General features: G+C 48.3%; 1 protein-coding gene across 5 annotated transcripts in view; it reads right to left on the bottom strand.

Moving 5' to 3' along the window:
• Positions 1 to 12,646, bottom strand: part of Col27a1 (collagen type XXVII alpha 1 chain) — a 117,925-nt gene that overhangs the window by 83,200 nt on the left and 22,079 nt on the right. For all 5 annotated transcript variants that reach the window (XR_009591018.1, XM_060381182.1, XM_060381183.1 and 2 more), the window contains 2 exons: positions 3,558 to 3,611; positions 2,111 to 2,164 (listed from right to left, as the gene is read on the bottom strand). Coding sequence is in view for 4 of the 5 variants with exons in the window: in XM_060381182.1 (XP_060237165.1) it covers positions 2,111 to 2,164; positions 3,558 to 3,611 (108 nt within the window). In the remaining variant the exon portion in view is untranslated. The remainder of the gene's footprint in view (positions 1 to 2,110; positions 2,165 to 3,557; positions 3,612 to 12,646) is intronic.

The raw sequence follows: 12,646 nt of genomic DNA, 5'->3' as shown, positions 1-12,646 counted from the left end.
TTGGCTTTTTACACAGTACTAGGACTTGAACTCTCGTCTTCAGGCTTTTGTGGCAAGCACTTTACCAACAAAGATAGCTCCAGTCATGCCTTCTGATGCTCTTAGTTGCCACCTGTTTCCACTGCACCCCCAACCAGAACTCCCTCCTCCCCACTTTCTCACAGCCCCCTCCTAACCTACAACACCCCTTAGGTTTCATCGTTTTTTGTTTTCTGCACTTCAAGGATGCAAGCTCTGTAAGGCAGTTCTGTGTTCAGGACGCACAGGCCCAGCCCATGGAGGATGGTTAGTACATTGTCATGAATGAATGAATAATAGGACCAAAACCTAGTGCCACAGACAGCTGAGCTCACCTCTGCCACCTGTGTTCCCTCAGGGTTACAATAGAGAAGAGAGAGTCACCCTAGTGCAACAGGGAGAATGGCTGCAACAGTCACCAGATGGGAGACTTACAGGGATAAGCCCAGGAGCAGGATACCAAACCATTCATAGCCTCTGATAGCACCACTACTGGACGGTCCCTATCTGAGCACCTGAGTTGCCTATACCCTACACAGCCCATGGATGATGCCACTCTGCCGGTTTTAGACCAGACTCTGTGACAAATGCCCACATGTGTTTGCCTGGGCCAGGGCCAGAAAGGAGCGCAGAGTACATGGCCAAGCAGTTTTCCAAGCACTGAGGGTGCTCACTTAACTCAGAAGATACTCAACCCTGCAAGGGTCACAGAGGCTGTCAGCATCCTGGCCATCCTCGAGCACAGGGAGCCCCAGAATCCTAGGAGGAGGCAGCCCGAGCCTGTATTTCCTCCACCACCTCTGCTGCCTTCCTACCCCTTCAAAGTGAGGCCACCACAGGCTGCTTTTTGTGTCAGACAGAAGGCGCTTTCCGCTCTCATAGCTCAACCACCAGAAAGCACCAGAACACGGGCCAAGTGCAGGCACGCAGCAGACACACGGTGCAAGAAAACTGTGCTATTCTGTGGCCAGGCTGGCCTCTGACACTAAGTTACAGCCTGCTCTGAGACAGAGGGTGGTGTGCGGGGTTATGTCCATGATCTTCTAAACAGAGGGTGGTGTTATGGGGACCCTCAGAGTAAGAGACAGCTTAGAGCCAGGAGGCACCCTGGCTGTCCCAGTGAAAGCCAGACAACTGGTCTAGGGAACAGGCAGCTGGGTCCACATCTGGGAACCAGAGTAGAAGTAAGCCCGGGGCCCACATGTCTGTTGGACAGCTCTTCAGTACTGAGGGAATCTTCCTGAAAAGTGATTGGCCCCTGGCCTACATTGTCTTTCCTGCTTGTCCGGACAGCTGCTGTACACAAGTTGTGCCCGGAAGAAGAACCGGGGCCACAAGCCCAATGTGCATACCCTGCTAGTGAGGCAAGACTCTTGCCAAATGTGCCTGAGCAAGTGGCCACATTGTCCTAAAGTCTGAAGTCTTCAAGAGGAGGCACAAGCAGTCTTGAAGGATGGGTAATGCTGGCTGGGGACAGGGAGGAAGGAGCCCACAGCATCTGGAGAGCCCATCCCGGAAAGTGCAGAAGTCCCACCACCAACAACCAGGAGCAGACCCAGAGTGGCTGAAGAGGTGGCAGGTACGGGTTAGCACACCATGCGGAACACACAAGCGTCCTCTGAGGAACACTTCCCTTTGCCTGAAGCCCATCAGTGAGGGGTATCTCAGACTCAGAGGTTAAGAGTGGAACCCAGAACCTTCCCCTGAGTCACACAGCCATCCTTAGGCAGTTAGGGATTGATAAGAAAATCGCTGTCCTCCTTGCACATGAAGAGAGACACAGAGGCCCAAAGACACATGTCAGCCCATGGGGCAATTCTGACAGTGTTCTAAGCACCTCAAGCATGCTTGAGGGCTGCTTCTCTGGGAGATACAGTGAGCCAGAGACACTTTTAGTCACACAGGGGATCCACTTCACACCAAGAGGCTCCCAACCCCAGCACACTCAGGGCTCAGAAACCTCTCATGTCTTGACAACAGCCTCTGTGGCCAGAGAGCCCAGATGCAACCAGGAAGCACAGATAGCCTCTGCTTGAAGGCCAAGCTTGCTGATAAGCCCATGGCCAAGGCCAAGCATAGAATCAACGCCTACCTTCTGTCCCAAGGATCCTGGATTTCCTGGGAGCCCAGGCAAGCCCATGTTGCCCTGTAAGACATAGACAGCAGAGTCAGGAACTGGACAGTGTGACCTCCAAATGCAATGGCTACAACACTCGTGGAGGTTCATTGAGGCCTAGAGGCTTCAGAGAAGATATGGTGGTCACAGAGCAAGGTAGGAGAAGGAGAATGGAGTCCCCATCCCCCAACTCCCGGAACTCAGGAACTGCACATATACAGGGTTCCAGGGCTTATATATAGGGCTCACGCAGGAGACATCATTTGGAGAGTGGGTTCTGATGTTAAGAGCATGGTTGAACCCACACTCTACTCTACACTGATCAGATCTCTTCATCTCCTGAATCATGTTGCCATTATTGGGCCACCATAGGCCAATCTCCAACTATGCACTCATCTGAACTTTCTGCTTTCTCATTTTTAATCTAGGCCTATCTGCCCTAGGAAAGGTTATGTGAAAGCAGCGAGTAGACATGGACACTGTCCTGGGACTGTCACTTAGCACAGGTCTACTGAGTGGTAAGTTCAAAGTAGTGAGCCTCCTGTGACAAGAGAAGATCAAAGGGAGGCTCTTTCAAGATCAAAGATCAAAGAGAGGATCTTTCCTCTCTGTCTCTCTGTCTCCCTCTCTTTGTTTCTCTCTCACCCTCTCTGTCTCTCTCTGTCTCTGTCTCTCTGTCTCTGTCTTCTCTCTCTCTCTCTCTCTCTCTCTCTCTCTCTCTCTCTCTCTCTCTGTGTGTGTGTGTGTGTGTGTGTGTGTGTGTGTGTGTGTGTATCTACACCTAGCAACTGACTGGCCCAGACAGAAGCCAGACAGACACAAGTACCCTCCTCTAGACTCTGGAGTATGATATGTGAGGCCTGTGGTTAGATGCTGGAGTCTGGGCCCTCTCTCCAGAGTCCTTGCTCAGCCAGGAGGGGTGCAATAGGAAGATCCTTTGGCCTAAGTGTTTTCTCTTCTACAAGCAACCTCTTTAGCTTCGTATCTCCAGGGACTGAAAAATCTTGACTACATGGCCTTTTCACCTCCTACCCCCAGAAACACCAGATCTTTCTGCTCTAGTGAAAGCTTGCAAGGGCTTTGAAGGTCAGTTGGAAGTCTGCAGGGCTTTGAACCCCAAAAAGCTTCTGTGTGCCAGCATCACCTAGCAAGGCCCGTGAAAAGCTATGGTGCACTGGGTGAAAGAACATTTGCGAAGGGGTGTCCACAAACCAAATCTTTTTTGTTGATGATTTTTCACCAGCTGTAGCCTAGAAAGGTGGTGTTGGGAATGGTCATGGTCTCAGTGTTGGGACAGACCAAGACCTTCAAAGAAAACACCAAACCACTACCACTTTCAGGGTCTTCAAGCTTCCAGGGTCAAGTGTAGTCTCTTCCCGGAGGGCTCCTGGGTAGGGTAGAGTACTGGGGTTCCTGAACCTACCTTTGCCCCATTGTGAGCCTGTCCAGGTGAGAGTCCTGGGTCCCCTTTCTGTCCCTGAAATAAAACAAGTCTGCTTTGGTCATCATGTCACCCTGAGCAGCGTCTCCACACAGACTGCGTTCTAAGTCCTCTTCCCTGCTTGGCCCATTTTCACTCACATAAACCCTCCTCCTCAATTCTGTTACTCTCTTGCTCAAATGTCATCCATAGCTTCCCTCTGACTACATCACTCCAAATTCCTTCTAGTGTCTCAAGCCTTCCGTGATCTGGCCCCAACCAGTCCAAATTATGCTCTCCTGCCACCAGTCAAGCCCACCAAGGAGTATGTCATGTCCAGGCAGTCTGTTGTCACTCCCTCCCTTCTCCACCCTCTCCACCACCACCAGGCCACATCCACACACTCTTCAGACATGGCTTGGACTTGCTGCCACCAGGCCCTTGCTCAAGCAAAGAGAACCATTTTAGTACCAGACAGACCAGCTCCCAGTCACTGCTGGTGGCCAGTCTGTCCATGTGTTGCCTGCTGCCTTTACCTGGGCTTCAGCATGTTCTAAGAGACACAGTCAAAGGCACCTAGACTATAATTTTCCAGAAAGCTGCCATTTGCGTCTTTGATCACCAGGAGCCTGTAGATCACACACTGAAGGCCGTTCCTAACTATACACTGTATTAGACTCCCACCCCAGACTGAGGGCTGAGCGTAGGGAAACCTATCACCCCAAAATACATTCAGGGAAACTGAGACCAGAAACAAGAGCTTTCAGGGACCCAAAATAAGGCACCCAGAACTGAGACTGAACCCCTAAAACAGGACTCCCAGGTCTGTGTGAGCTCACCAGTGGGATGAGAACAGTGAACTGGTCAGAACACGATAGCTATATCAAGCCTCCATTTGGAGCAAGCACTGTCCATTCCTGGAATATGACAGGGTTCTGTCACAAGGATCCTGGTCCCTAGAGCTAAAGAGCTCACTGGCTGTACCTCACAGGGACAAAAGTAGAGCACCCACCCACAGGAGAATGCTAGGAGCTCTCAAACCCTTCCCTATCCTTTCTGCCTAAGCTCTTTGGCCTCTTTGCCTCAGTGAATTCAGACCACGGGCTCACAGTATGACCATAGGCCAATGGTCTTCTCCTCTCTGAGCTTTGGTTTCCTCACTTTTCAAACAGGGCCCATGTAACTTACATGCACACTCACTCACACACAGACTAGCTTCTAGAGTTTCTAGGCAAAAGGCCAGTGGGATAATGGCTGTGACACATGGGAAGGGTGGCTTGGCCAACTCTATTTAATTCCCATTAAATCTTTTCTTTGTCAGAATGCAGACCTCCCAAATCCTAACTTGGTTCATTTCCACCAGAAACCATGTCATTCTGGGCTGGAAAGTCCCTCTCTGCCTGTTCTCCTACTATGCGCTCTCTGTGAGGTAGGCCCTACATCCCAGCCCTCCGCTGCCGATGAAGGACAGGGACTGGAGTTTAGAGAAGCCACCATAGCCTGGGCTGACCCAGTGGACGGGAAGGAGGGTTGGTGGATGTCAAAGCCTTTGTCTGCAGTGTGAGGTTCTTCCATCTCCACCACCTCTCAGCTATACTATCATTCCTCCAACAAGCTGCTCCAATGTGAGTGCTAGCTCTTCTTTGGTAGGTTCCAGAACCCTAATTCTATCACCCTAAGCCTCCAGGGAAGGGGGAGTTCTGCAAAACCCCACCTCTAGATGCACCTGACATCATGGCCACCACTCTGAGACACTCTCCCACCCTCTGTAAATCAGAAGCCCAGTTCCATGCCTTTTATGTCCACAGTGCAAGGCCTGGCCCAGGCTATCCAGCTACCAAGGATTCCTGTGGCCAAAAATGGACAGAAATTCTCCCCACCCCACCATGCCCACCATGGTCTGCAGCCAGCAGAGGAGCTGGCACACAAAGCTCACAGGAACAGGTCTTTATGAACTCTATTTATTCTGTAATTTCACAGAATACAAACACTGATAGATACTCAAAGCCCTTGTCAGGACTCCTTAGTAATTAATGGATTTCCCTATACATTCTCAACAAGAGTACTTGGATATAATCTTTGCCCAAAGATGTACGAATGAGGATGGACATTTACTGAACATTCACTACAAACCAGGTATAGTACTGAACACCAGGAATGCCATGGTAGAGATAAGACACAGGAGTCAGGCTCCTTGGAGAAAGAATCCAGAGAGACCAGTCAAAACAGCTTAACCTTTAATGAGTGTTTTTCTAAGCCCTCTGTACAGATTAGTTTATTTAATCTCTGAATCTCTAAAGGAGCAACATTCATAAACTCCATTCTACAGAAGAGGAAATGAAGGCAGAGCAAGGAGCTGCCATTCATCCAAGGTCAGACAATGAGTGGGAGGAATTTAGCATCAGGAAGTCTGGTAGCAAGATCTTTAGATTCAGTACAATACAGTGATGAAAATCTACATGCCAGTGATTAGAGGGCAGGGCAAAGGCTGAGAGCTTTGTCTAAATGCAGGTAAGTCCCTGAAAGACCACAGTTAGACTGAGGCTAGATGGAAGAGGACAGAAAGGGCCGGCTCAAGGTGCTCCTGCTTAGTCAAAGGATTGCTTCCAGGAGGGAGACTTTCCTGGTGCCTCAACCTGTTGGCATTGTCATCTACAAGATTCATCCTTGAGATGTGCACAAACGAGTTTCTTAAAAATCATAAATCATATGGTTTAAGAAAGTTTATAATTGTGTTGGCTTCATTCATTGCTATCCTCAATATTCTGCAGCCTGTGGGCCATGGGCTAAACATATCCTGCATTGTCAAGCCAGGTGCCTACAAAGGCACCAGTGAGAGAGAGAAAAAAACCAGATGATGTTTTATTAATCCTCTATGTGTTGAGGACAAGAATCTGGTCCTTAGACTCAGTTCTTCAGCCAACAAGCCCATGTGACTTGGAGCAAGCCATAGGCTGACCTGGAGCAAGCCACATGGTGGCCTCTTCTTGCACCAGTTCATGAAGCCTTCCAGTCAAGTAGACACTCAGGAGGGTGAAACACAAACATTAGCTGGTAAGAATATGATGGGGCTAGGAACTGTGCTGGGCCCCATCCCTTCAGGAAGAAGAGTAGAGAACTGAAGGTTCTCTGTTACTGCTGCCCAGACAGGTGATGAAACAGAGAAAGACTAAACTACAAAAGATCAAGTGGCTGGAGAAATGGTTCATCAATTAAGAGCACTGACTGCTTTTCTGGAGTACCTGGGTTCTATTCCCAAGCATCCACATGGCAGTCCACAGTTGTAACTTCAGGATCCAACACCATCACACAGATATACATGTAGGCAAAATATCAATGCACACAAAATAAAAACAAATAAATTATATAAAATAAATGCTAGACTGGAAGAATCCTATACAACTCCCCTGTGACATCAAGAATGCAGTAGAGGGCCTGGCCCAGAGACAGCATCACAAAATAGTTAATGGATAAGCAAGTAGGAGTCTCAAGAGAAGCAGAAGCCACATCTGGCCAGGTCCTGGAACTTCCTCTGAAGATTTCCTTTGTAGCTATTACTGTGTCGCAGGTTTAGAAGTCCCAGCCAGTGCAATAACGCAGGAAAAACAAATAGGAGGAAGAGACAAAAGTATGTCCTTCTTTGCAAACCATATGACTTCCTGTCTAGAATAATGAGGAGAACTAACTGAAACATGAGTAGAACAGACAATATACTTCAATAAAGAGAGAAAAGACAGGATCATACATTGCATACAAAAGTGCAAAAATAAAAAGGTTTCTTTAGTAACTCAAAGCTAAAAAATTATAGCAGCAATAAAACATTAAATTTCAAGTATAAACTGAATAATAAATGTGCAAGGATTATGCAATAAAAACTATAAAAGTTTACTGAAAGATGTTTAAAAGCCTCAACCAAATCGGAAGACATACCATGTATGTAGTGGATAGAAAACTTAATATTTTAATGATGCTAACTGTTCACAAATTGATACAGGCACTTAATTTCAGCTTTTAAAAAGTGATTTTTTTAAAATGAGAATGGAAATAAAATTCATCTAACAAAAAAATAGCTAGAAATGTTTGAAATGAAGCAAAAAGAGGAAACAAATAAACACATTGCAAAGATAGCAAATGTCATATAAACTAGTATTTCATAACGTGAAGATGGAAAAACACAATAGAATGACCTAAAACAGACTCTGGTCTACCCAACAAGAATTAAAGCAAAGGCTGTTTAAGAAATGGTTACCTACAAGGGGAAAGCGATGATAGAGTGCTAGTTCACATCGCAACGCCACTGAGATTAACTCCAGATGGTCTAAAAAGTGTGAGTACAAGTGATGTTATAGAATGACTAGAAATAAAGGTGGACACATTGATCCTAACGAGAGAGAGATTCTTAAGTGTAAAAATGAAATAAGCCTGAGCCTGCAGCTCAATGAAAAGGTCCATGCTTAGCATGCGTGGGGCCTTGGGTTCAGTTCCCAGTCCATCTAAAGTAAGTGGGGTCAGGAAGATGGTTGCTGTGAAAGCTTGGCAACCTCAGTCTACTCTGTACAGGGAGAAGGAGGGAACTGAACACACACAAACACACACACACACACACACACGCTTGCACACATGTGTGCACATACACAGCACCACACACACACAAAACTGTATGTTGTGGATTTGCAAGTATGCATGCACCTGTGTGAACATGTATGTGAAGGCAGAGGACAGCCTCTGCCGTGATTCTTCAGGGTCAGAGGACAGCCTCTGCCGTGATTCTTCAGGGTCAGAGGACAGCCTCTGCCGTGATTCTTCAGGGTCAGAGGACAGCCTCTGCCGTGATTCTTCAGGGTCAGCTATCTTTTGAGGGTGGTTGAGGCAGGGCCTCTCACTGACCTGGATTTCACTGAGGAGCCCAGGTTGCCTGGCCAGCAAGCCCCAGGGATCCTTCTGACTTTGTTTCCCTAATACTAGGACTACAAATGTGTCACATCACACCTAATTTTTTTCTTAACACGGATGCTGGAGACTGGACCCAGATTCCCAAGTATTCTGCTGAACTGGGCTATCTCCCCAGTCCTATTATTGTAAATTTTTACAAAAAGGATAAAACTTCCTTATGGGTAATGAACAAACCTGGAAAATATTTCTAAGTAGGTGAAGCTTTCATAATTTCCATATATGAATAAATTTACTTGTCAATAACAAATGACAACACCTCAACGCCCCTAATAAAATAATCAGTAAGAGGCGAAACATTCCAAACATAAGGAAAAACATGTCACAGATGATAAAAAAAAAAAAGGTCTTTTTCAGCATCTACCTCGAATGTTCTTCCGGCATTAGCTCAACCTTCCCAAAAGGCAGTGACTAAGACATTAACGGCTAGGCATCCTAAGCCTCTCTGTGGAGGCATGTTATAAATTGTTGACATATGGTTCTTGCACATGCCTATGTATACTGTGACGTACATAAACACACACAGTTCAGTCCTGAGAACAGTGCAGCGAGGTGTGAGCTGTTATGATTCCTTTTTACAGAGATGGAAGCCAGGTCTGGAGACTTTAAGTAATTAGCCCCAAATCACACCCGCAGTGCAGGGTGAAACTGGAGTTCAAACTGGGGCCCGCCAGCTCTGGAGTCCAAGCCAGTAACTTTGTTTCTTATAAATTCATCTTAAGGAAATAATTAGATATTCCAACACTCAGTCGTATTCTTCAAGATGTTACATGTATACTGGCAGAAATTAGTTTTGCACAGGGAACGTAGTTATAGAAAGAACGGGGAAAGAACGCTGACAGGGTCCTGCCACCAGCCCTTGGAACACACACGCTCAGGATTTAACATTCACAACAGGAAATGCTTGCGATGGAATGCTAAGTGAGGAGGGCCAGGCAGCAGCCTCCTCGGGGGTGAGGGAAAGCCGCCCTCACGAATGTGACACGCGAAGGCAGTACTGGATAGCAAAGAGCAGGAGGTTTACGGAGTCCTGTGGCTGTTGGATCTTGGCGTCAGACTCTGGGATCTGGCCTTGCCACCCACCAGAAATGTGACACTTGGGTCTTGGGTTTCCTCCTCTGTAAAATGGGAGTGACCTGCCCTACAAAGTGAGGGCGCCTCCCGAGGTGCCCTGTCCACCACTGCTGGGCGGGAGCCTCTGTAGGTGGTAGCTTCTCTTCTCAGTTCCTTCAGGACATTTCCATGTGTGCCTTAATACAAGTGTCCTGCCTTGCTCATCGTGGGAAGATTGCCTAGGCTGGAAGCCTCAGAGCTGCATGTGGCTGTCTCCATCCCATTTGTAACCAGCTCGGAATCCCTTGTTGTCCCAGGGTCCACAGTCACCCTGGCTAACTCACCAGGCCAGACAGAGACAGAGCAGAAGGCTGGGGATGGGTACTTCTTTGGCCTCAAGTAGAGAGTCCAGCTTCTTTTTGTGAATGGAAGTTCGCCCAATGAGGACCTCACAGCAATCTCCTCCAAGGGCTCAACATCACACCGGATTCCCTGTGATCTGGCCAGTATGCTCCTGGCCAGCATCACACTTCCTTATGGGCCTCAGGCCAAGCCTTGCTCACTGGTCATGCAGGTCACCAACCTCCTGACCACATCCCTGCTGAAGCCATTCCCCTGCCTTCTCGCTGCTCCTTGGATGCCCTGAATGTCACAGCCTCCTTCTGTGCCTTCTCCGCCTTCTTCATCTTCCTGCCCGCTCACAGGGAGGCCTTACCTCCAGATCAGATCAATCCCATTCCATAAAATACTCAAGGATCTCCAGCAAGTGCTGTCCTCCATTCCCTAGCAAAAGGGCATGTTCTGTTTCTTGCTGGTCTCAGAAGCAGGGATGGGGCCAGTCTGGGCCCTTCTCAACTGGAGTCTGGCATAAGCGGACTCCATCATCCTTTGAAGGGCCATCCCTGCCCAACACAGACAGCTGACTCAGACATTCCTCACAACTTTGGGTGAGGAGCAGCTGCCTTAATTTTCAGGTAGGAAAACTAAGGTATAGTAAGTTCAATCAATTTGTAATAGAACTGGGGGTGGGAAGCTGAACTTGGAGCACTGGACTCCAGATCCTGTGTTCTGATCATCTATACTTTTTTGAAGTATGACCACTAGTTGGTGAATAAATGAATCTACCCAGTGACTCCACCCTCAGTACACTCAGAGCCGTTGGCCTTATCTGGGAAGATGACAGGGCTCTGACAGAGGCAGAGTTGGATAGAGCCTGGTCTAGCCTAGACCAGCTGAAAGCTCAGGCAAGATTCTGCAGACCAATACAAGGACACTGCATGTGAACTTCCCCGTCAACACAGGACTCAGCCCCGTCACCTCAGTTCTTTTGCTCCTGATTCTCCAGAGGATAAAGTCCCTTGTGTTTCTTCATGCTCATCTTGACCCTGCCTCCCATCCTGGAGGTTGGTGGGGTATCTTTACCCTAAAGTCAGGCTAAGATCTGGCTCTGTGCCATTACAGCTGTCAGCATCAATATAGTAGGGTCTCATTACACCAAGCATGATGAATAGATTGATAGGCAGACCTAGAGGAAGCCAACATCATGCTAAAAAAAGAGAGCAAGCTCAGTGCAGGGCTTGAGCACAGCCAGCCTGGATTCTCAGATTACCCTCTGGGCTCAAAGGAGCGCTGATGAGCAATGATGAGCAATCATACCCTCAACACAACTCAGACACATGAACTTCTTCAGCCTCAGCCAAGCCACCAGTTCCATCCAGATAGAAGGAACTCTACCTGTTTTACCACTTGATCAGGGACAGACAGACTGAGGTCTCTGACCCAACTGGTCTTCCCTGAGTCACTGACACTCACTTGTGCCCACAGCCAAGCATCTGGGCAAAGGGCATGGCCTGTGATGTTTTTTGGAAGTCCCAGTGGGAGAGGCAGCTTTCATTTCATGGTTTTCTCTGGAACTCACACCCTTAGTTACACCAATGCAAAACACTCACATTCTGCATAGCCTAGGACTAATCATAAATGACTTGTATTATGCCAACATCTTCCATATTAGATTGGCACAGAATGACTTCAAGGCTCAGCCAGCCAGTCCCATCTCCACATACTAGCTCCATATGGCAGGAAGATTTGCCTTCGAGGGACCAGCCTCAGTGCCAAACCCTTCATTTGGAGGAAGCACCTAGGAACCCTCTTGCTACATGGCATGTCCATGGGCAGGATGGCCTAGGCTGCCTGCAGTGCTGAGAGTGTGACCAGGGCCACCAAGGGCCAGAGAGAGTAGCTGATAAAGTACCCTCCTGCAAGCAAAGGACTAGTTAGGAAGGAGTAAAGCAAGAGCAAACCCAGCTGTTCAAAAATCCTGATGGACCCTTGCTTGGCCTCTGCCAAACAAAATTCTCCAAGGAAAAACCCTTTCTGCCTTCTGCCTCATCCACTGGGACAAGTTCCTGCACTGGATTTTCATCTTCCCATGCTTCAGTTTCTCCATTGGGAGAGTCCTCACACTTGTCTTTTTAGTCAGTCTGGGATCTAATGAGGCAAGTAAGGCTCATGCCTACAGGAAGAGGTGTGACACAACATGATGACAATTATTCACACTGTTGGCCTTGTCAGAACCTAGTGCACAAAGGGGCTGCTTGGCACAGGATTCCTAAGGGCCCCGTTGCCTGGCAGGAACCCCAGTCCAGCCTGACACGAGAGTCACAGACTGGGTGGCTGAGGCAAGTGTGTTTGCAGCTCTGTACAAGAACCTGGGCATGAGGCACTGGTCCTGTATCTGTGTGTCCAGGGTTCCCATATGCGCCTTTGCCTTCCACTGCCAGAAAATCTGACAGGCCAGCTGGGACCACCGGTGAGTCTCCAGAGTTTAGAGGTCAATCACTGCTTACTCAGCACAGCCCAGGCCAGTTCAAACTTTCCTTAAGCCATCTTTGCATTTAGCTTAGCAAAGAGTGACCCTGGACCCTGGCCAGGAGAAGCCCAGGGCCGTTGTTCACCTGGTTACCCTGTGACTGGCATGGGGGGGTTGTTACTGCCACTGGCACTACTCCAGACAACAGCCTGACAACCTTGACTTCTGCTCTGTGTAGGAGCTCAGTGGCTGAGGTTGTGTCCTCACCAAAGCCCCAGCT

The sequence above is a fragment of the Meriones unguiculatus genome, chromosome 3 (genome assembly GCF_030254825.1).
Source record: "Meriones unguiculatus strain TT.TT164.6M chromosome 3, Bangor_MerUng_6.1, whole genome shotgun sequence".
NCBI lineage: Eukaryota > Metazoa > Chordata > Mammalia > Rodentia > Muridae > Meriones > Meriones unguiculatus.
The sequence above is the reverse complement of the archived record's forward strand: the minus strand, read 5'-3'. Positions and strand labels throughout refer to the sequence as shown.